Source organism: Pseudophryne corroboree, chromosome 3 (genome assembly GCF_028390025.1).
Source record: "Pseudophryne corroboree isolate aPseCor3 chromosome 3, aPseCor3.hap2, whole genome shotgun sequence".
Taxonomy (NCBI): domain Eukaryota; kingdom Metazoa; phylum Chordata; class Amphibia; order Anura; family Myobatrachidae; genus Pseudophryne; species Pseudophryne corroboree.
Genome location: NC_086446.1, coordinates 55,064,547 through 55,089,862, shown reverse-complemented (window position 1 = coordinate 55,089,862; position 25,316 = coordinate 55,064,547). Strand labels below are relative to the sequence as shown.

Here is a 25,316-nt window from a genome sequence, read left to right as displayed (position 1 = left end):
AATGTGCGACCGATGTATTCGCAATATTGCGATCACAAACGAGTTAGCAGTTTTTGAGTAGCTTCAGACTTACTCTGCCTGTGCGATCAGTTCAGTGCTTTTCGGTCCCGGCTGACGTCATAAACACACCCAGCGTTCGGCCAAGCACTCCCACCGTTTCTCCAGACACGCCTGCGTTTTTTCCGGAAACGGTAGCGTTTTGAGTCACACGCCCTTAAAACGCAGTGTTTCCGCCCAGTAACACCCATTTCCTGTCAATCACATTACGATCGCCGGAGCGATGAAAACACCGTGAGTAAAACTACTTTCTTCTTAGTAAAGTTACTTGGCGCAGTCGCAGTGCGAACTTTGCGCATGCGCTCTAAGCGGATTTTCACTGCGATGCGATGAAAATCTCCGAGCGAACAACTCGGAATGAGGGCCCATGTACAGTAGTAGCCAGGTCTACAAAGAAAATAAAGCCAGATATGCAGCACAGTCTACAGTAAAATTTATTTCAGTGACTGTGTTGAGGATATCTCTAAAACTGCATGTCCGTATAATGTAATATATCCATATGAGAATGCATGGGGTAGATGTCCATCCGCATAGGAAAATGCAGGGGTGGTTTCAAGTTGCCCAAAAACCACTTCCCCGCAGCCTGGAAATCAGCCACTACATGCAGTATAAAGGGCAGAATGAAGAAGCTGTACATGCCCAGTTACAGCAGAGTTTTCTACTATTAGGGTTATTCAATTACTGTCAGCTCCTCTCCGATGGAGAGTATCCGACCGCTCCCTATTCAATTAGAGGCCAAATACAACAGGTTTTGGACATTTCCGACAATGTCAATCCGACTTTTTTTTAAAGCCGGATTGACATTGTCGGAAATGGGCCAAAAACCTGTCGGATTTGTCCGCTAATCCGACAAAACACGTGGATCTGCGGCTAATCCGCCAATCCACGTGTATTCCGACAAATTGGAATTTCCGACTTGTCGGAGTAAAGGAAAGTTAATTGAATAGTTCGAATGCAAATTCGACCTATCCTCATCGAAGAGTGCTGGTGTTTCCGACTGCCGGAAATACTGGCACTATTTGAATGTACCCCTGTGTGTCTGTGGATCTGAGTGCTCAGTGATCGCACCAGAGACTCTGGTAAGTGGATTACTGGGATCACTGGGCCTGCATATGTCTGAGGTACTGTATTATATAAACTGCACTTTGTTTGGGGCAGACTATAGCTTGTTACATGCTAATTATAGGGTGTGGTATGGCTGATCGATGGTCTCTTGACATGGCATGCCAACCGTCGGAATAATGAGGGGACGGGATGTTGGGGGAGGTCATGTGACCGTCAGTCTCCTGACCTCTGGTCACATGAATACCTCCCCTAATTATATGCATCCTTTATGGGCTGGTGACAATAGCTCTAAAATCAAACATTTGGAACCTCCCTCCAGAAATCCTGCATGTGACCCTGATCCTCCTGCTGGCAGAGCTGTGTCACTGATGCCAGAGACCTTTTGCTATAGAGGTTGCTGCTGCTGAATATGTTCTTGGAATTTCTGGCACCTTGTGCTAATATCCCTTGTCTGCCTGTGTGACCACTTCTTGGAAGCATCTGGAAACGGCTTTCTTAGAAGGGACCTCTCTGAGGTCCTGTTGGAATAATAAATGGAGCTGGTGTATTTCTAAAACCCTCTGTCCTGGATAAATATATAATGTCGCCAAAGTTACCAAGTGCAGTTTCTTCTCCGATTCATCCATCCTTGACAATACAACCTCCTGTTTGATGTTGAGCTAATTGAAATAGTTGTTAGAAAAAATCCTAAAACCCTCATTTGCTATACATCCCGATTGCACAACTAACTACAAACCGGGAACAAACCTTCCCTTTCTATGTAAAGTTATAGTTAGATAGTGGTTGCAACCCAGCTGGAAACCAGTCTGTTAACCCTAGATGTTTATTATCTATTCCAGTCAGGATTTAGGAGATAACGTAGCTCTGCATTACTAACCTTCTGATGGCAGCAGACAGGGGGATTTGGCCAAACTTAATTCTCCTGGATCTTTCTGCTGCATTTGATACCATGGATCATGTAATTCTAATAGAGCTCCTGATAAGTCATCCTCATAGTTATATTTTAAAGAGTTCATTGTATTGTAGAGTTTTAGCAGAAGAAACTTCCACCAGGAACATCTTTGTCATCCATCTCAGAGAAACTTCCTGTACTGGATCAATTGGGGTGGCCATCAGAACATTACGCACAATGTTGAGGTCCCACAAAGTGCTTAATAGATGGGAAAATCCATTTTGCAGCTTGTTTTTAAATGGCGAAGCCAAAGGAACTTTTCACCCTGGGCTCTACTTGTATCTTGTGCGTAAATCAGGCAAGACCTTTAATGAATCCATCCTGAAGTCAAATCTTTGAATGGATATTCAGGTTCACACCATGTCATACATTTCTTCCATACTCTATAATACACTGTTGTAGAGTTCTTTCTTGCTGGCAAGAGCACATTAATCTCTGATTCACCTACTGGACCTCATTCCGAGTTGATTACTCGCTACCTACTTTTAGCAGCCATGCAAACGCATAGTCGCCACCCACGGGGGAGTGGATTTTCACTTTGCAGGCGTGCAAACGCCTGTGCAGCCGAGCAGTACAAAAATGTTTTGTGCAAAACAAGACCAGCCCTGTAGTCACTTATTCTGTGCGATGATTGCTGCGACGAAGGTCCCGGAATTGACGTCAGATACCCGCCCTGCAAACGCATGGACACGCCTGCGTTTTTCCAAACACTCCCAGAAAATGGTCAGTTGACACCCATAATCTCCCACTTCTTGTCAATCTCCTTGCGATCGGCTGTGAGCAGGCACGGCGCTACCCGCTCAGCAAAGGGATGCAGTGCAGGGAGGCAGTGGCGTCGGCAGCAAGAAAAGCCCCCTCCCCTCACCAAAATGGGGTGGGGCTACACGGACCAGGATGCTGTACAGGCGGAGACCGAAGAGTAATTACAGTGGCAACCAGCCAGACTTAGGTAAGTGGAGGGTGAGAGAGAAATGTACAGGTATGTATGTGTGTGTATGGTGGGAATGTGTATGTGTGTGTATGGTGGGAGTAGGGGGGGGGGGTGTGAGGTATGTCTGCGTGCACGCGCATTATGGATGCTACTACTGGTGGGGCATTATATGTAAGGATACTACTACTGGGGGGCCATTACTTTTATGGACGCTACTACTACTGGGGGAGCATTATGTATAAAGATGGCACTACTACTGGAAGGGCATTACGTATAAGGACGCTACTACTACTTGGGGGCATTACGTATAAGGGTGCTACTACTACTGGGAGGGCATTACATATAAGGACGCTACTACTACTAGGGGGCATTACGTATAAGGGTGCTACTACTACTGGGGGGGCATTATGTATAAGGATGGTACTACTACATGGAAGGGCATTACGTATAAGGACGCTACTACTACTTGGGGGCATTACGTATAAGGGTGCTACTACTACTGGGAGGGCATTACATATAAGGACGCTACTACTACTAGGGGGCATTACGTATAAGGGTGCTACTTCTACTGGGAGGTCATTTCATATAAGGACGCTACTACTACTTGGGGGCATTACGTATAAGGATGCTACTACTACTACTAGGGGGCATTACGTATAAGGACGCATCTACTGCTGGGGGTGCACTACGTATAAGGACACTCCTACTACTGGGGGGTTCACTACGCATAAGGACGCTACTACTACTGAGGGTGCATTATGTATAAGGACGGTACTACTACAGGGGGTGCATTACGTATAAGGACGCTACTACTACTGGGGGGGCATTACATATAAGGACGCTACTACAACTAGGGGGGCATTACGTATAAGGACGCGTCTACTACTGGGGGTGTACTACATATAAGGACGCTACTACTACTACTTGGGGGCATTACGTATAAGGACGCTACTACTAAGGGTGGGGCATTACGTATAAGTTGAATAAGATTGTGCTACTGTGTGGTGTCATTTTAAATGGGTTTACTATTGTGTGGCCAAGCCCCTTCCCGGCGCATGCAAAAGGCGCACGCTGACCCTTTGTGGGATATGGGAGGGCGCAAATTTATAGTTTGCAGGGGAGCGCCGATCACCGGCCCTGGCTGTGAGAATGCAATCGTTGCTAGAAGCAGTGGAAAACAATGATGCCCTTTGTACCCGCATGCCGCGCATGCGCATTGCGCCCAATACGCATGCGTAGTTTTGCAGTTTTTTTTAAATGATCGATACGCAGCGAACATCGGCAACTAGCGATCAACTCGGAATGACCCCCACTGTGTTTACTTGCTCCGGGATTACCTCTACCTCGGACTTGTGCCATTCCTGCTCTATTATTTCTAGGATCAGTTTCATCATAACTACTGTAAGTGCTAGTCTCTGCATCCAGTGTTGAAGGACTTAATTTGTGGTTCTGAAGTCTTAAACTACAGATGTGTCCTAACAGCAGGCTGCTATTCCCAGCATGGCGTACCTTCGCGGGATCATGCGTATGCACGCTCTCTTTACTTACTATGGGAAATAGATACATTGCAGTCTCAGGCAGCCTTACACCACACAGTAGTGTCCGTTATTCACATTACACTGCACAGTAGTGTCCGTTATTCACATTACACCGCATAGTAGTATGTTATTCCCATTACACTGCACGGTAGTGTCTGTTAGTCACATTACACTGCACAGTAGTGTCTGTTATTGACATTACACCAGACAGACCCAGTAGTCTAGCAGAATGTATTTAGCACTTGCCTTTACTGCAGGCTTTCTATCACCTGCTGGCGTGACACCTGCAGCCCCCTGTCTATGCCTTGTCCCCATTGCTGTGCCACCTGGAAGCTAGTACTGTGCAGCGGGAGAAGCCAGCAGACCTTATACACCCAGTGCACTGAATGGACCAGTACAGGACCAGTACATGCTACTGTAGATACAGTATACTCTGACTGATTTGGGTCTAAATTGTGCATTTATCCCTTTAAAAATTGGTCACAAAGTTTAACTTTCCTTTTGCCAAATACAAAAAATGGTGCTAAGAAAAAGTGAATTTTATGGTCACTGACACAAAGTTATTCATATACTGTATGTATATTGTGGAATATTATATCCCTAATGGAACATCTATGGAGATACACCATCTCAGTGGTTATCTTTGCGGTCTCACAGGTCACAAGGTCAAAGGTTTGGTTTCAGCCAGGTCTCTTTAAGTGCAAAGTTTGTATGTTCTCCCCGGGTTTTCCAGGGGACAGCAGTATTTCCCCCCAAGCACACACATATACCATCAACTTAAATTATATCTGGACAGCATGTGGTGGGGAACTTAGACTGTAAGCTCCGCTGTGAATGATTACACATAAAAAGTTACACAAGCAGGCTGCGCAGTGTGGTGTTTATTTCCTGCAGACCTCTCACCCATTGGACCCTGAATCAGATACAGTTGGGTGTGAGCTGCGGCATCTTTGAACTCTGCTTGGCTTTGTTTTTCCAGGCTGCCAGGATGCTCCCTCCCCACCATGCAGAAGTGAAAGTGTTTGGGGATTAAGCAGAGCATTGCAGGAGATGGGGGAGCCAGGAAGGCAGAGCACAAGAACGGGCAGCTGCAGTGCTGTCCGCTGTAATATACATTATGTAGTGTTACACTCGGCAGAGAAGGAACCAGGTGCCCCTCCATATACATTAAAGCAGGCAGTGCTGCAGCTGGCGGTGGCAGGGCATAGACACACATTGTGGGTGGATACGGATAGTTCTCTGCATACAGTACACATGTGCTGAGCACCGTCCACACCACCCTAGTTATGGCCCTGGCATCTACTATATCTGCGTCACTGCAACTTTGTGCCAAGGGAAGAATTTAAGAACTCTGGAAATCTGGTTTGTTGCCATAATGACTACTTGAGAGAGTCCAAATCTTTATCAGTAGCTGGAAGATTGCTGATGTAAAGGCCATTTCCATACAACAATTTCCTTCAACTTTGGTAATTGGCTACTGCATTTTCCTTGACAACTACATAGAATTCTGAAAGTAACTTTACATTTCTTTCTACCCAAGTTATCAGCTTTGCTAACCACCATCATACTGTAGCTTTGCACCTGGTACCTCCCTGGTGATATATGAAGATAATCTTGTCTGAGAACACTGTGAGATTCTTTCCCAGTAACTATTTGAGAATGTTGAACTGCTTTCCATACTGATTTCCAGTATATTAATTTAGTGTTTCTTCCCTCCTGTAACCTTGTACTGCCTTTGTTACAAGTTGAGCTCCTCAACCTTCTGTCCTGGAGTTTTTCAAGTTTTAGCCATTCCTGTGTCTTTAATTTTGTATTGTTTCCATTTTGAGAGGTCTTTTGGGGATTCCAGATAACCAGATGTAGAGATCCAGAGAAGTCTGCTTGTGATTTCATACGGTCAGTAATTACAACTAGAGGCTACGATATGCCACCTTGCCATGGTGAACACTCCTGCGGTCTAGAAAAACATATTACTTTCCTTACTGTTGATCACTGAGGAATTTATAGTTGATGCACCATTGACTGTCTTGACAAACCTTTCTCCTGAAAGTTACTTTATTTTGTGTTACCTTTAATAGAACACCCATAAATGTTATATCCTGTGATGAGATGAGATGACTCTTTGTCCTTTTCAGAACCCAGCTGTGCTCTTAGAATGGACAGCATGTTTATACGTTCTTATCAGCAGTAAGTCATCCAAAAATTGTCATACAGTATCTTGACCCACTGTTTTACTAACTCTGCTACCGGCATCACCAGCAGTTTCAAAAAGGATGTTGAAGATGCTGATAGGCAGGTGAATCTTTATCCCATGCTAGAGAACCTGAGAAACTCCCCTGTACTGAGGTGCACTTGGACTTCCAGGCGATCTATGGAACTGAGAAAATGCCATTTGCTGATGGCCTTGAGGATAAAATTCACCAATTCATTGCAAAAATATCTAGCATTGACCAACTTTTGGAGTTTCAACAGGTCCACAGGAATGCAAACGGCGCCCAAGGAACTTCTGACAAAGAAGAGTCAAATGTACACACTTTGTCTTTCTGATCTGAAGCATACTTGCCTACATTTAAATTCTCTCCAGGAGAAGCCCATAGAGGAGACATTGTTTGCCACTGTGAGGAGCAGAACCAGGCTGAACATCACTAAGCTCCTCCTCAAAAATTCTGTGATTCATGGGTCTATGTGGAGGGGGAGGACTGTATGATGTGAATTTGAATTATTTAGCTCTGCTCCATATGGTACAACAATTTCCTGTATGATCTCCTCATCCTGTTTGCTTCACTAGGAAGCAAGTGAGATGCAGGAGATCTACCTGATAAATAAGAGTCTCCCGCAGCTTGTGGGAGAGTAGGAAAGTCTTGTATGACCTGAAGCAACCACAATGATGCTTGGTACCTGAGTATGGCCCGGAGATGGTTGTGCTCAAGGCTCAAAAGGGAATTTTAGAAGAAGTAAGAATTTTCTAGCTGTTGTTTTGTCTTCTTAGCCTATGGCTTCTTGCATCTTTATATAAATTAGACTCCATGAGGTAAATCTAATAGCCTGTGACTTACTGTAAAGTGGCAATCAATTACAAGGCAAATCCAACATTATGCATTTTAATTGATTGCCAATTTTAAATTAGAGATGCACATGGACCCCTGTGTTTTGGTTTGGATTCCTTTAAAATTGATCAAAACAGCTAAAACCAGGTAATGTTTGGACATATTTTTGCCTCTACAGTATTATTAACATGAATAACATTATTCACAGTCATGTCATGTGTGAAATAGCACCTCAAATCATGAGGGAGAGACTTACTGTACATTCCATCATAAACATGCACGATTCAGATTTTAGATCTGATATCCGACCCCAAAGTGACCTGAGACGGGACTCAGTTGTCTTGAAAGCCCAAAGTTCGGGTGTGTTTAGATCTCGATAAAACTGAACTGCTCATCTCTATTTAACACATCAGTCAGACTGGTCGGGAACTTGCCGATGCCTGAAAGTCGCAGGCTATTACATTTCCCTCATGGAGTTTCAATTAGATACACTTGACTTTCATGTGGTTCCTGATGAAGTGCTGTATGAGGGTTTGTAAAAGGTCTCTCCATATTTCTGTCCATGGTGTGCCTAGAAGGAACCATCTCCCAGAGTAGTTATAGTTCTGGCAGACATGTTAGCTATGGCTGCATCTACCTTAGGGACCAATCTGCATTTCTGCACCATCATCACACAATGGAAACAAAGACTTATGCAGTACCAGCTGTATCCATTCATTCAGTTCCAATGGGCCAAGGAATGGTTAGTCAATATATCAACTTAGTGCTCCTAAGATGGCTGACTTTCCCTCTGCAAATATGTAACACGTATTAAGGGGCAGATGTACTAAGCCTAAGCCAGGAGCTGATTGGCTGATATTTTTTTCTCTCTCCTCTTTATCTCTCTCCACAAAAGCTTACCATACCCTCCAACATGACCCGCCCCACTAGGTACAAAATGCTCTGTTTCTGGACTTCCCTCTTAATCTATTATTGCAATCACCTGTGAAGAAACAGCTTTCTTATCATTTAACTAGTTCAACACAGGTGATGGAAATCATAAATTAAGAGGGAAGTCCAGAAACAGAGCATTTTGTACCTAGTGGGGCGGGTCATGTTGGAGGGTCTGGCTTACTAAATAGATCTCTATATATATATATATATATATATATTATTATTATTATTATTTTTTTTGGGGGGGGGGTAAAAATGAAATACGCTTACGGCAAGAATATTTCACTAACCTTCAAGTGTCACATTGGTAGACATCTTCTGTGGTTTAACTGTAAAGATAAGAGCAGAAAGGAACATACTTATTACATACTGTATGTGACATATTCCCCAGTGTAAGTAATAATGATACTGTGAAACCCTGAGGAGATTGTGGATCTGATAAGAGGGGCTAGGCAACAGGTGATTGTTATATACAACACAGAGGTGATTCATTACATCCTTAGAACTACAATATAAATGCTCCTTACAAAGTGGTGACAATACTAGAGATGAGCGGGTTCGGTTCTCTGAGAACCGAACCCTACCGAACTTCACGTGTCAAACACAGGTCCGAGCCAGTCTCGGTTGTTCCCGCCTGACTCGGAAAACCCAAACGAGGCAAAACTTCATCATCCCGCTGTCGGATTCTCGCGAGATTCGGATTCCATATAAAGAGCCGCGCGTCGCCGCCATTTTCACTTGTGCGTTGTAGAGGGTACAGAGAGGACGTGGCTTCGTTCTCTCAGTGTCAAATCTCAGTATCATTGGTCAGTATCAGTGCTTATTGCTGCTCTGTAATACTAGTACAATGTCTCTCTTGTGCTGCATCTTGCTGCTGTAGGGTGTTCTGGTAGTAGTGTCCTGTGACTGCATCGGTCATCATCATTCCAGTCACAGTGGTATCTGGGGGGGTGACAATTCCAGAGTGCTTTTGTGCTGCTCAGTAATACAAGTACAGTGTCTCTCTTGTGCTGCATCTTGCTGCTGTAGGGTGCTGTGGTAGTAGTGCCCTGTGACTGTGCATCGGTCATCATCATTCCAGTCACAGTGGTATCTGGGGGTGACAGCTCCATAGTGCTTTTGTGCTGCTCACTAATACTAGTACAGTGTCTTGTGCTGCATCATGCTGCTCAGTGTCAGTTCTCCGTAGTATCATCAGTGCTCAGTATCATCAGTGCTCATTATCACTGCTCGGGTAGTACATCATTCATGACATCATCGTGGTTCTGCCCCTTCCGGAAACGAGCGTACTCGCTGCAGAGAGATGGGGACGGAGAGCACGGACAGAGGCACAGAGGAGACTCGGAGCAGCAGCGTGTATCATACATGGCTGCAACTAGATAAATTCATCTGTTTAATAACAGCTGTACATACTCTTTGTATACATCACTACTCCCCTGTATCACATTGCCACTCTCCTTCATTTTTCTTCTCCTCCCCCGATCTGCTTACCTTTCAGCCGATTACTGAGCACAGTCCAATTAGCAACATTTGTTGCAGCTTCTATACCACACTTGTGAATTCAGTACTGTGCAGTAACTTTGGAACAATGGCCCTCATTCCGAGTTGTTCGCTCGCAAGGCGATTATAGCAGAGTTACACACGCTAAGCCGCCGCCTACTGGGAGTGAATCTAAACTTCTTAAATGTGCGACCGATGTATGCGCAATATTGCGATCACAAACGAGTTAGCAGTTTCTGAGTAACTCCAGACTTACTCTGCCTGTGCGATCAGTTCAGTGCTTTTCGGTCCCGGCTGACGTCATAAACACACCCAGCGTTCGGCCAAGCACTCCCACCGTTTCTCCAGACACGCCTGCGTTTTTTCCGGAAACGGTAGCGTTTTGAGTCACACGCCCTTAAAACGCCGTGCATCCGCCCAGTAACACCCATTTCCTGTCAATCACAATGCGAACGTCGGAGCGATGAAAAAGCCGTGAGTAAACTTACTTTCTTCATAGCAAAGTTACTTGGCGCAGTCGCAGTGCGAACATTGCGCATGCACACTAAGAGAATTCTCACTGCGATGCGATTAAAATCTCCGAGCGAACAACTCGGAATGAGGGCCAATGTTTCTTCTTTCATTTTTAGTCTATGTAATGGCTAATTGTACCCACTGTCCACTTAACCACGGACATGTGGACAAGTGGAGCAGGGCAGGCTCAGGACTATATGACTGTGAGAGCCCACTGGGTAGATGTATTGCCTCCCGCAGCAACAACATCGGTGGCAACAGTAGCAGCATCTCGCAAACGCCAACTCGTTCCTAGGCAGGCTACGCTTTGTATCACCGCTTTCCATAAGAGTCACACAGATGACAACCTATTACGAAAACTGAGGAACATCATCGCAGAATGGCTTACCCCAATTGGACTCTCCTGGGATTTGTGATATCAGACAATGCCACCAATATTGTGCGTGCATTACATGTGGGAAAATTCCAGCATGTCCCATGTTTTGCACATACAATTAATTTGGTGGTGCAGACTTTTTTGAAAAACGCCAGGGGCGTGCAGCATATGCTGTTGGTGGCCCATAATATTGAGGGCCACTTTTGGCATTCAGCCACCGCGTGCCGAAAACTGGAGCGCCATTAAACACTCCTGAACATGCCCTGCCATCAGCTGAAGCAAAAGGTGGTAACGAGGTGGAATTCAACCCTCTATATGCTTCAGAGGATGGAGGAGCAGCAAAAGGCCATTAAAGCCTATAAATCCACCTCCAATATAGGCAAAGGAGGGGGAATGCACCTGACTCAAGCACAGTGGAGAGTGATTTCCATGTTGTGCAAGGTTCTCCAACCCTTTTAACTTGCCACACGTGAATTCAGTTCAGACACTGCCAGACTAAGTCAGGTCATTCCCCTCATCAGGCTTTTGCAGAAGCAGCTGGAGAGATTGAAGGAGGAGCTAAAACGGAGCGATTCCGCTAGGCATGTGGGACTTGTGGATAGAGCCCTTCATTCGCTTAATCAGGATTCACGGGTGGTCAATCTATTGAAATCAGAGCACTACATTTTGGCCACCATGCCCGATCCTAGGTTTAAAGCCTACGTTGTATCTCTATTTCCAGCAGACACAAGTCTGTTCATAGACCTGCTGGTGAGATAATTGTCAAGTCAAGTGGATCGTGGCCCACCAACAGCTACTCCTTCATCTTATACCACCACTTGAACTGCCAAGAAAGGGATAAAATTTCCAAACCCACCCGCTGGTGGTGATGCAGGGCAGTCAGGAGCAAATGCTGACATCTGGTCCGGACTGATGGACCTGCCAACGATAACTGACATGTCTACTGTCATTGCATATGATTCTATCACCATTGAAAGAATGGTGGAGGATTATATTAGTGACAGCATCCAAGTAGGCATGTCAGACGGGTCTGGGACTCAGGGTCGACAGCACAAAGGTCGACACACTTTAGGTCGACGCCAATTGGTCGACACACATTAGGTCGACATGATCAAAAGGTCGACAGGGTCAAAAGGTCGACAAGAACAAGGTCGACATGGAAAAAGGTCGACATGAGTTTTTTGTTTTTTTTGTGTCGTTTTCTTCGTAGAGTGACCGGGAACCCAAATTAGTGCACCGCGTCCCCTCGCATGGCTCGCTTCGCTCGCCATGCTTCGGGCATGGTGCCTTCGCTTCGCTCGGCACACTTTACCGTTCCAATCGTAGTCCACGTGGATCGTTAAGTATGAAAAGGTTCAAAAAAAGAAAAAATCGTGAAAAACTCATGTCGACCTTGTTCATGTCGACCTTTTGACCCTGTCGACCTTTTGACCCTGTCGACCTAATGTGTGTCGACCAATTGGCGTCGACCTAAAGTGTGTCGACCTTTGTGCTGTCGACCTGGAGTCCGGATACCATGTCAGACTGGCAGGAAAAAGAGCAATTTGGAGGCTCTTGCACAAACTGGCTTTATTTTACCTAAGTTGCCCCCCTACAGTTTGTACTCCAAAAGAGTGTTTAGTGCAGCCTGTCACCCTGTCAGCGATCGGCACAGGAGGTTACTTCCAGAAAATGTGGAGAAGATGATGTTCATCAAAATTAATTATAAATTCCTCCGTGGAGACATTTACCAGCAATTGCCTCCCGAAAGTACACAGGGACCTGAGATGGTGGATTCCAGTGGGGTCGAATTAATACTCTGTGAGGAGGATGTACACAGTCAAAGGGGTGAGAAATCGGAGGATGAGGTGGACATCTTGCCTCTGTAGAGCCAGTTTGTGCAAGGAGAGATTGATTGCTTATTTTTTGGTGGGGGCCCAAACCAACCAGTCATTTCAGCCACAGTCATGTGGCAGACCCTGTCGCTGAAATGATTGGTTTGTTAAAGTGTGCATGTCCTGTTTATACAACATAAAGGTGGTTGGGAAGGCCCAAGGACAATTCCATCTTGCACCTCTTTTTTTATTTATCTTTGCATCATGTGCTGTTTGGGGACTATTTTTTTAAGTGCCATCCTGTCTGACACTGCAGTGCCACTCCTAGATGGGTCAGGTGTTTGTGCCGCCCACTTGGGTCACTTAGCTTAGTCATCCAGCGACCTCGGTGCAAATTTTAGGCCTAAAAATTATATTGTGAAGTGTGAGGTGTTTAGAATAGACTGTAAATGAGTGGAAATTATGGTTATTGAGGTTAATAATACTATTGGATCAAAATTACCCACAAATTCTATGATTTTAGCTGTTTTTGAGTTTAAAAAAAACAAAACACCAGAATCCAAAACGCATCCGAATCCGACAAAAATCCGAAAGGGTGGTTTTGCCAAAACGCGTCCGAATCCAAAACACGACCGCGGACCCGAATCGAAAACCAAAACACAAAACACGAAAAATGCCCGCTGCACATCTCTAGACAATACTAACTTACATCTATCCTTGGTGCGCTAGAAGTCATGTTACACATAACACATGAGCGCTGTGTGACTCTTTAGTGCCAGATATCTTTTTGTACAACTTTTTTAGGTTAAAATGCATTTTATTCACAAGTCAATGCAAATAGGGTGCACGAGCAGCTAATGCTGATTAACATGATGTGCGGCATGCCTACTTTAATGGGAAAGTCACACGAAAAGATGCTCGACATTAGCAAGTCACTAAAACTGCATGGCATGACTAGAAGGGCTGTTAAACATGCAGGGAGGCTAGAGGTAGGTGGACGCATCTGTACGAATTTTGTAAATGTTCACTCACTGTTTATGCAGATATTATTAGCACTTACAGTGGTGCTTGAAAGTTTGTGAACCCTTTAGAAATACTAAAAGTAGATAAAGAGACCAAATCAAACACATGAGACTAAAAAATTACACATGCTAATTTTTTTATTGAGGAAAATGATCCAATATCACATATCTTTGAGTGTCAAAACTTTGTGAACCTTGTGCAGCAATAACTGCATCTAAACTTTTCCAGTAATTGTTAATTAGTCCTGAACATCGGCATGGAGGAATTTTACCTCATTCCTCTGTACAAAACAGCTTCAACTCTGTTATGTTGGTGGGTTTCCCCCATGAACTGCTCACTTCAGGTCCTTCCACAACATTTCGATTGGATTAAGGTCAGGACTTTGACTTGATGTCCTGACATTTTCCTTTAGAATATACTGATATAATTCAGAATTCATTGTCCCATCAATGTTGACAAGTCCTCCTGTGCATGATGCAGCAAAACATGCACAAACCATGATACCACCACCACCACCACCACCACCACCACCACCACCACCGTGTTTGACAGACAGTGTGAGGTTTTTATGCTGAAATGCATTGTTCTCCTTTCTTCAGATATAACACTTTTCAACACTTCTCATTTAAACCAAAAAGATCTAGTTTGGACTCATCTGTCCACAAAAAATTGTTCCAATAGCCTTCTGACTTGTCCAGGTGATCTTTATCAAACTGCAGACGGGCACCAATCCTCTTTTTGGAGAGCAACGGCTTTCTCCTTGAAATCCTGCCATGCACACCATTCTTGTTCAGTGTCCTCCTGATGGTTGACTCATAAACATTAACATTAGCTAATGTGCGAAAGGCCTTCAGTTGCTTAGAGGTTACCTTGGGTTCCTTTGTGACCCAGTGAACAATTAGACACCTTGCTCTTGGCAAGATCTTTGTTGGTTGACCACTCCTTGGGAGGGTATGCGGTTAGCATACTGATCGTCAGGATCCCGGCAGTCACAATACAGACACCGGGATCCCCGACGGGGGGCACCATACCGCTGCCGCTATACCGACGAGGTAGGTGATTCCCTCTCTATGGCTGGCCACGACACCCATAGAGGGAGAATAGAACCTGTGACAAGCGTAGCTCGCCACCAAGCCCGCAGCGTACTTAGTGCAGTGAACCCACAAGCAACTTTGTTGCACTCACCACCCTGCCGGCATTCCACCGCTCGGGATGTCGATGTTGGTATAGTGACATTCGGCATCCTGGATGGAGGTATTACATACCGAACCTCTTGGGAGGATAATAATGGTCTGGAGTTTCCTCCATTTGTACACAAGCTGTCTGAATGTTGCTTGGTGGAGTTCAAACTCTACAGATGGTTTTGTGACCTTTTACAGCCTGATGAACATCAAAAACTCTTCTGTGTCCTCAGAAATCTCCTTTGTTCGTGACATGAGACACTTCCACAAACGTGTGTTGTTAACATCAGACTTTGATAGATCCCTGTTCTTTTAAGAAGATAGGTTGTCCACTCACACCTGATTGTCATCCCATAGACTGAAAATACCTGACTCTAATTTCACCTTTAAAATATCTGCTAAGCCTAAAGGTTCACATACTTGTGTCACTCACAGATATGTGATATTGGATGATTTTCGTCAATAAAAAAATGAGTATGTCTAATTTTTTGTCTCTTTTTTTTTATTTGGTTCTCTTTGCTTTTCGGACTTGTGTGAAAATCGAAGGTAGTTTTAAGCCAAATTTCTGCAGAAACATAGAAAATTCTGAAGGGTTCACAAACTTTTAAGCACCACTGTATATATGGTATAATGTACTCCATAATGTATATTATAAGCACATTACACATCACTGAGGAATTCTGTGACATACGAGTCTACCCAAAGTCATCTTAAAATATTGACATCAGAAGTCACTGATTATCAGTAATGACATCAAACTGCAATATACATATATCAGAAACACATTCATAAAGTAATGTGATTTCAGTATTAGGTTTTATTATATTGTCAGCATGATTCAACCCTGGCACTTTCTCTCATGCCCAAAATTAAATGATATCTGCATGTCTGTGTCTAAATCACTGGCTCTCTCTATTTACAAACCAGGTACAAACAATTATAGTCAGCATCTTGTATGGGCTGAACGCCTGATTCTGAGTTACTGTCACTGCTTTAGCATTTATTGCTGTAGGTTCATCTGCAACTTTATGCCAATTCTAGTTAGTGATGTGCATCGGACATTTTTCGGGTTTTGTGTTTTGGTTTTGGACGCATTTTGGCAAAACCTCCCTGAAAATTTTTTGGCGGATTCGGGTGTGTTTTGGATACAGGTGTTTTTTTTACAAAAACCCCTCAAAAACAGGTTAAATCATAGAATTTGGGGGTCATTTTGATCCCATAGTATTATTAACCTCAATAACCATAATTTCCACTCATTTTTAGTCTATTCTGAACACCTCACACCTCACAATATTATTTTTAGTCCTAAAATTTGCACAGAGGTCGCTGGATGACTAAGCTAAGCGACCCAAGTGGGCGACACAAACACCTGGCCCATCTAGGAGTGGCACTGCAGTGTCAGGCAGGATGGCACTTAAAAAAATAGTCCCCAAACAGCACATGATGCAAAGAAAAATGAAAGAAAAAAGAGGTGCAAGATGGAATTGTCATTGGGCCCTCCCACCCACGCTTATGTTGTATAAACAGGACATGCACACTTTAACAAACCCATCATTTCAGCGAAAAGGGGCTGCCACACAACTGTGACTAAAATGACTGGTTGGTTTGGGCCCCCACCAAAAAAGAAGCAATCAATCTCTCCTTACACAAACTGGCTCTACAGAGGCAAGATGTCCACCTCATCATCATCGTCCGATTCATCACCCCTTTCACTGTGTACATCCCCCTCCTCACAGATTATTAATTCGTCCCCACTGGAATCCACCATCTCAGGTCCCTGTGTACTTTCTTGAGGCAATTGCTGGTGAATGTCTCCACGGAGGAATTGATTATAATTCATTTTGATGAATATCATCTTCTCCACATTTTCTGGAAGTAACCTCGTACGCCGATTGCTGACAAGGTGAGCGGCTGCACTCAACACTCTTTTGGAGTACACATTGGAGGGTGGGCAACTTAGGTAAAATAAAGCCAGTTTCGGCAAAGGCCTCCAAATTGCCTCTTTTTCCTGTCAGTATACGTATGGACTGTCTGACGTGCCTAATTGGATGCGGTCACTCATATAATCCTCCGCCATTCTTTCAATGGTGAGAGAATCATATGCAGTGACAGTAGACGACATGTCAGTAATCGTTGGCAGGTCCTTCAGTCTGGACCAGATGTCAGCACTCGCTCCAGACTGCCCTGCATCAACGTGAGCGGGTGGGCTCGGAATTCTTAGCCTTTTCCTCGCTCCCCCAGTTGTGGGAAAATGTGAAGGAGGAGCTGTTGACGGGTCACGTTCCACTTGACTTGACAATTTTCTCACCAGCAGGTCTTTGAACCTCTGCAGACTTGTGTCTGCCGGAAAGAGAGATCCAACGTAGGTTTTAAATCTAGGATGGAGCACGGTGGCCAAAATGTAGTGCTCTGATTTCAACAGATTGACCACCCATGAATTCCAGCATCTCTTGCCCGTCCATGTCATTTTTTAAATAATTCTGCACCACCAAATTCAATGTATGTGCAAAACATGGGACGTGCTGGAATTTGTCCAGATGTAATGCACGCACAATACTGATGGTGTTGTCCGATGTCACAAATCCCCAGGAGAGTCCATTTGGGGTAAGCCATTCTGCGATGATGTTCCTCAGTTTCCGTAAGAGGTTGTCAGCTGTGTGCCTCTTCTGTAAAGCGGTGATACAAAGCGTAGCCTGCCTAGGAACGAGTTGGCATTTTCGAGATGCTGCTACTGGTGCCGCCGCTGCTGTTCTTGCTGCGGGAGGCAATACATCTACCCAGTGGGCTGTCACAGTCATATAGTCCTGAGTCTGCCCTGCTCCACTTGTCCACATGTCCGTGGTTAAGTGGACATTGGGTACAACTGCATTTTTTAGTACACTGGTGACTCTTTTTCTGAGGTCTGTGTACATTATCGGTATCGCCTGCCTAGAGAAATGGAACCTAGATGGTATTTGGTACTGGGGACACAGTACCTAAATCAAATGTAGTTGCCTGTGAATTAACTGTGGATAACGGAAACACGTTTCTCACCGCCCAGGCTGCCAAGGCCTGAGATATCCGCTTTGCAGCAGGATGACTGCTGTGATATTTCATCTTCCTCGCAAAGGACTGTTGGACAGTCAATTGCTTACTGGAGGAAGTACAAGTGGTCTTCCGACTTCCCCTCTAGGATGACGATCGACTCCCAGCAGCAACAACAGCAGCGCCAGCAGCAGTAGGCGTTACAGTCAAGGATGCATCGGAGGAATCCCAGGCAGGAGAGGACTCGTCAGACTTGACAGTGACATGGCCTGCAGGACTATTGGCTTTCCTGTGTAAGGAGGAAATTGACACTGAGGGAGTTGGTGGTGTGGTTTGCAGGAGCTTGGTTACAAGTGGAAGGGATTTAGTGGTCAGTGGACTGCTTCCGCTGTCATCCAAAGTTTTTGAACTTGTCACTGACTTATGATGAATGCGCTGCAGGTGACGTATAAGGGAGGATGTTCCGAGGTGGTTAACGTCCTTACCCCTACTTATTACAGCTTGACAAAGACAACACACGGCTTGACACCTGTTGTCCGCATTTGTGTTAAAATAATTCCACACCGAAGAGGTGATTTTTTTTGTAATTTGACCAAGCATGGCAATGGCCATATTCGTCCCACGGACAACAGGTGTCTCCCCGGGTGCCTGACTTAAACAAACCACCTCACCATCAGAATCCGCCTTGTCAATTGCATCCTCAGCGCCAGCAAAACCCATATGTACTTTAACAGTGACAATTGCAGGGGGCGTGCAAATGGTGGAAGGCGCCACCTCTTCCCGTCCAGTGTTGGGAAGGTCAGGCATTGCAGCCGACACAATTGGACTCTCCTTGGGGATTTGTGATTTAGAAGAACGCACAGTTCTTTTCTGTGCTTTTGCCAGCTTAAGTCTTTTAATTTTTCTAGCGAGAGGATGAGTGCTTCCATCCTCATGTGAAGCTGAACCACTAGCCATGAACATAGGCCAGGGCCTCAGCCGTTCATTGCCACTCCGTGTCGTAAATGGCATATTGGCAAGTTTACGCTTCTCCTCAGACGCTTTTAATTTTGATTTTTGGGTCATTTTACTGAACTTTTGTGTTTTGGATTTTACATGCTCTCTACTATGACATTGGGCATCGGCCTTGGCAGACGACGTTGATGGCATTTCATCGTCTCGGCCATGACTAGTTGCAGCAGCTTCAGCATGAGGTGGTAGTGGATCTTGATCTTTCCCTATTTTACCCTTCACATTTTTGTTCTCCATTTTTTAATGTGTGGAATTATATGCCAGTATCAAGAGCAATGGCCTACTACTATATAAACTGCGCACAACTGAAATGCACCACAGGTATGGATGGATAGTATACTTGACGACACAGAGGTAGGTAGAGCAGTGGCCTACTGTACCGTAATGCTATATATTATATACTGGTGGTCAGCAAACTGTGCAAAACTTAAATGCACCACAGGTATCGATGGATAGCATACTTGACGACACAGAGGTAGGTAGAGCAGTGGCCTTCTGTACCGTACTCCTATATATTATATACTGGTGGTCAGCAAAATTCTGCACTGTACTCCTACTATATACTACAATGCAGCACAGATATGGAGCGTTTTTCAGGCAGAGAACGTATAATACTGGTGGTCATTGGTCAGCAAAACTCTGCACTGTACTCCTCCTATATAATACTGCTGGTCCCCAGTCCCCACAATAAAGTAGTGTGAGCACAGATATATGCAGCACACTGAGCACAGATATGGAGCGTTTTTCAGGCAGAAAATGTATACTGGTGGTCACTGGTCAGCAAAACTCTGCACTGTTCTCCTATATCTGCTGGTCCCCAGTCCCCACAATAAAGCAGTGTGAGCACAGATATATGCAGCACACTGAGCACAGATATGGAGCGTTTTTCAGGTAGACAACGTATACTGGTGGTCACTGGTCAGCAAAACTCTGCACTGTACTCCTCCTATATAATACTGCTGGTCCCCAGTCCCCACAATAAAGCAGTGTGAGCACAGATATATGCAGCACACTGAGCACAGATATGGAGCGTTTTTCAGGCAGACAATGTATACTGGTGTTCACTGGTCAGCAAAACTCTACACTGTACTCCTATATCTGCTGGTCCCCAGTCCCCACAATAAAGTAGTGTGAGCACAGATATATGCAGCACACTGAGCACAGATATGGAGCGTTTTTCAGGCAAACAACGTATACTGGTGGTCACTGGTCAGCAAAACTCTGCACTGTACTCCTCCTATATAATACTGCTGGTCCCCCGTCCCCACAATAAAGCAGTATGAGCACAGATATATGCAGCACACTGAGCACAGATATGGAGCGTTTTTCGGGCCGACAACTTATAATACTGGTGGTCACTGGTCAGCAAAACGCTGCACTGTACTCCTCCTATAGTACAGCTGGTCCCCAGAATAAAGATATGCAGCCCCCTGAAACAATGTGAGAGGACGCCAGCCACGTCCTCTCACTATCACTAGGACGTGGCTGGCGTCCTCTCACTATCATTTCCAAAGCACGAGTGAAAAATGGCGACGATGCGCGGCTCCTTATATAGAATCCGAATCGCGCAAGAATCCGACAGCGGGATGATGATGTTCGGGCTCGCTCGGGTTAACCGAGCAAGGCGGGAAGATTCGAATCTGCCTCGGACCCGTGTAAAATGGGTGAAGTTCTGGGGGATTCGGTTTCCGAGGAACCAAACCCGCTCATCTCTAATTCTAGTATAAGCCGAACTCCTGGTGTTCCAGTGTGCGTCTGACAGTGCAAGGGCTGGGATTCCCACTGTGACCGGCTGCAGTCACCACCATCCCACCTTGTACATGTATAGAGACAACCTATGGATGCACCATGACAACTGCACCAGCTATAATTATTTTATCCGATAGCTATGCTTCCTTTATTATTTCAGAATGACCCAAGTGGAAGGGGTTCAGTATGAATTACCGATGGACGGGATGCTGGCGGTCATCATACCGACAGTGGCATCCTGTCCATCATAATCCCGACAATGCCCTATGAAGCCCTTAACCCTTACCTTTTCCCTACCCTAAACCTAACCCTCCCTTGTGGGTGCCTAAGCCTAACCCTCCCCGTTGTTGCCTAAACCTAACCCTCCCATTTGAGTGCCTAACCCTAACACTCCCTGGTGTTTTTTAAACCTAACCTTCCCTTGTGGGAGCCTAAACCTAATCCTCCCTTGTTGGTGCCTAACCCTATCCCTCCCCGGTGTTGACTAAACCTAACCCTATCTTCCCTACTGCCTAAACTTAACCCTCCCCGCTTGGTGCCTAACCCTAACCTCCTAAACCTAACCCTCCCTCACTGGTCCCTCACCCTAACCTTCACAGTCATGCACCCTAACCCCCCTTCTCCTGTCTAAACCTGACCTCCCCCTCGGCAGGACACCAGCACGTCCCGCTATGAGGACATTCGGGATGTGTTGGTATTGTGATGCCAGTACTCCATTCGGCATTGGTATCTAGACACCCGGATTCTATCCTCCTTCGGGATCCTGGCATCTGTATATCAACTGCCAGGATCCCGTCCGTCGGAAAGCTAACTGCTTCCCAAGTGGAAGTGTACAGTTATTTTTCTGGTTGTGAGATTTCCTGCTATAGTCAGTTATATCAGGTGCTATAAAAGGGTAGAGGTCACAATAAACAGCAGACAGAGAGGGGTTTGCTTTTTCCCCCTGGTATCCCCCCAGGATTGGAATGATTGAGCAGCTACCACTGTTTGTCTGCATGTGTGAGAAGGCATCGAATGGGAGCAGCATTTTGAAAGCATGATGGTTCTTGTAGTGCTAATGGAAGATCCTAGGGGTAACTCTCAGGTAAGCTAGCCCTCAGTCTGGGTGCAGTTTTGTATGAGCCTTTATCATGAGGCCTTACTGTAGACAAATCACATGGCCCTATGTGGGCACTGCCATTATGTAGTGTTAGGACTGATGATATCTGAGAAGCCTTGACGCGGCCAGCAGCTAAACATGTCTTTGCAAACGCATGTGACCAATATCTCTGAAATTGTTTTACCAGATAGGTTCAAGTATTGTTAAAGGTAATAGTCGGTGTGCTGTGGGGTTACCATGGGGGAAAAAGCAACCTTCTCTCTGTCTTGTTAAGTCAGTATAAGAAGAAATGCTCAGTGACTGTCCTGTGTGTGATGTGTCCACCTGCAATCAGTATAAGAGGAAGTGCACAGTGACTGTCCTGTGTGTGATGTGTCCTCCTGCAGTCAGTATAAGAGGAAGTGCACAGTGACTGTCCTGTGTGTGATGTGTCCTCCTGCAGTCAGTATAAGAGGAAGTGCACAGTGACCTGTGTGTGATGTGTCCTCCTGCAGTCAGTATAAGAGGATGTGTACAGTGACTGTCCTGTGTGTGATGTATCCTCCTGCAGTCAGTATAAGAGGAAGTGGACAGTGACTTTCCTGTGTGTGATGTGTCCTCCTGCAGTCAGTATAAGAGGAAGTGCACAGTGACTGTCCTGTGTGTGATGTGTCCTCCTGCAGTCAGTATAAGAGGAAGTGCACAGTGACTGTCCTGTGTGTGATGTGTCCTCCTGCAGTCAGTATAAGAGGAAGTGCACAGTGACCTGTGTGTGATGTGTCCTCCTGCAGTCAGTATAAGAGGATGTGTACAGTGACTGTCCTGTGTGTGATGTATCCTCCTGCAGTCAGTATAAGAGGAAGTGGACAGTGACTGTCCTGTGTGTGATGTGTCCTCCTGCAGTCAGTATAAGAGGAAGTGCACAGTGACTGTTCTGTGTGTGATGTGTCCTCCTGCAGTCAGTATAAGAGGAAGTGCACAGTGACTGTCCTGTATGTGATGTGTCCTCCTGCAGTCAGTATAATTGGAAGTCCACGGTGACTGTCCTGTGTGTGATGTGTCCTCCTCCAGTCAGTATAAGAGGAAGTGGACAGTGACTGTCCTGTGTGTGATGTGTCCTCCTGCAGTCAGTATAAGAGGAAGTGCACAGTGACTGTTCTGTGTGTGATGTGTCCTCCTGCAGTCAGTATAAGAGGAAGTGCACAGTGACTGTCCTGTATGTGATGTGTCCTCCTGCAGTCAGTATAATTGGAAGTCCACGGTGACTGTCCTGTGTGTGATGTGTCCTCCTCCAGTCAGTATAAGAGGAAGTGCACAGTGACTGTCCTGTGTGTGATGTGTCCTCCTGCAGTCAGTATAAGAGGAAGTGCACAGTGACTGTCCTGTGTGTGATGTGTCCTCCTGCTGTCAGTATAAGAGGAAGTGCACAGTGACTGTCCTGTATGTGATGTGTCCTCCTGCAGTCAGTATAAGAGGAAGTGCACAGTGATTGTCCTGTGTGTGATGTGTCCTCCTGCAGTCAGTATCATAGGAAGTGCACAGTGACTCTCCTGTGTGTGATGTGTCCTCCTGCAGTCAGTATAAGAGGAAGTGCACAGTGACTGTCCTGTATGTGATGTGTCCTCCTGCAGTCAGTATAAGAGGAAGTGCACAGTGACTGTCCTGTGTGTGATGTGTCCTCCTGCAGGCAGTATAAGAGGATGTGCACAGTGACTGTCCTGTGTGTGATGTGTCCTCCTGCAGTCAGTATCATAGGAAGTGTACAGTGACTATCCTGTGTGTGATGTGTCCTCCTGCAGTCAGTATAAGAGGAAGTGCACAGTGACTGTCCTGTGTGTGATGTGTCCTCCTGCAGTCAGTATAAGAGGAAGTGCACAGTGACTGTCCTGTGTGTGATGTGTCCTCCTGCAGTCAGTATAAGAGGACGTATACAGTGACTGTCCTGTGTGTGATGTCTCCTGCAGTCAGTATAAGAGGAAGTGCACAGTGACTGTCCTGTGTGTGATGTGTCCTCCTGCAGTCAGTATAAGAGGAAGTGCACAGTGACTGTCCTGTGTGGGATGTGTCCTCCTGCAGTCAGTATAAGAGGAAGTGCACAGTGACTGTCCTGTGTGTGATGTGTCCTCCTGCAGTCAGTATAAGAGGAAGTGCACAGTGACTATCCTGTGTGTGATGTGTCCTCCTGCAGTCAGTATAAGAGGAAGTGCACAGTGACTGTCCTGTGTGTGATGTGTCCTCCTGCAGTCAGTATAAGAGGAAGTGCACAGTGACTGTCCTGTGTGTGATGTGTCCTCCTGCAGTCAGTATAAGAGGACGTATACAGTGACTGTCCTGTGTGTGATGTCTCCTGCAGTCAGTATAAGAGGAAGTGCACAGTGACTGTCCTGTGTGTGATGTGTCCTCCTGCAGTCAGTATAAGAGGAAGTGCACAGTGACTGTCCTGTGTGGGATGTGTCCTCCTGCAGTCAGTATAAGAGGAAGTGCACAGTGACTGTCCTGTGTGTGATGTGTCCTCCTGCAGTCAGTATAAGAGGAAGTGCACAGTGACTGTCCTGTGTGTGATGTGTCCTCCTGCAGTCAGTATAAGAGGAAGTGCACAGTGACTGTCCTGTGTGTGATGTGTCCTCCTGCAGTCAGTATAAGAGGACGTATACAGTGACTGTCCTGTGTGTGATGTCTCCTGCAGTCAGTATAAGAGGAAGTGCACAGTGACTGTCCTGTGTGTGATGTGTCCTCCTGCAGTCAGTATAAGAGGAAGTGCACAGTGACTGTCCTGTGTGGGATGTGTCCTCCTGCAGTCAGTATAACAGGAAGTGCACAGTGACTGTCCTGTGTGTGATGTGTCCTCCTGCAGTCAGTATAAGAGGAAGTGCACAGTGACTGTTCTGTGTGTGATGTGTCCTCCTGCAGTCAGTATAAGAGGTAGTGCACAGTGACTGTCCTGTGTGTGTGATGTGTCCTCCTGCAGTCAGTATAAGAGGTAGTGCACAGTGACTGTCCTGTGTGTGTGATGTGTCCTCCTGCAGTCAGTATAAGAGGAAGTGCACAGTGACTGTCCTGTGTGTGATGTGTCCTCCTGCAGTCAGTATAAGAGGAAGTCCACAGTGACTGTCCTGTGTGTGTGATGTGTCCTCCTGCAGTCAGTATAAGAGGAAGTGCACAGTGACTGTCCTGTGTGTGATGTGTCCTCCTGCAGTCAGTATAAGAGGACGTATACAGTGACTGTCCTGTGTGTGATGTCTCCTGCAGTCAGTATAAGAGGAAGTGCACAGTGACTGTCCTGTGTGTGATGTGTCCTCCTGCAGTCAGTATAAGAGGAAGTGCACAGTAACTGTCCTGTGTGTGATGTGTCCTCCTGCAGTCAGTATAAGAGGAAGTGCACAGTGACTATCCTGTGTGTGATGTGTCCTCCTGCAGTCAGTATAAGAGGAAGTGCACAGTGACTGTCCTGTGTGTGATGTGTCCTCCTGCAGTCAGTATAAGAGGAAGTGCACAGTGACTGTCCTGTGTGTGATGTGTCCTCC

The 25,316-nt window shown here is 45.7% G+C and overlaps 1 protein-coding gene across 1 annotated transcript in view; it reads right to left on the bottom strand.

The window, feature by feature from the left end:
- The window catches only part of LOC135057154 (NACHT, LRR and PYD domains-containing protein 3-like), a 192,243-nt gene that overhangs the window by 141,460 nt on the left and 25,467 nt on the right, over window positions 1-25,316 (bottom strand). The window contains exon 3 of the mRNA XM_063963053.1: window positions 8,814-8,852. Within this exon, the coding sequence (XP_063819123.1) occupies window positions 8,814-8,852 (39 nt within the window). The remainder of the gene's footprint in view (window positions 1-8,813; window positions 8,853-25,316) is intronic.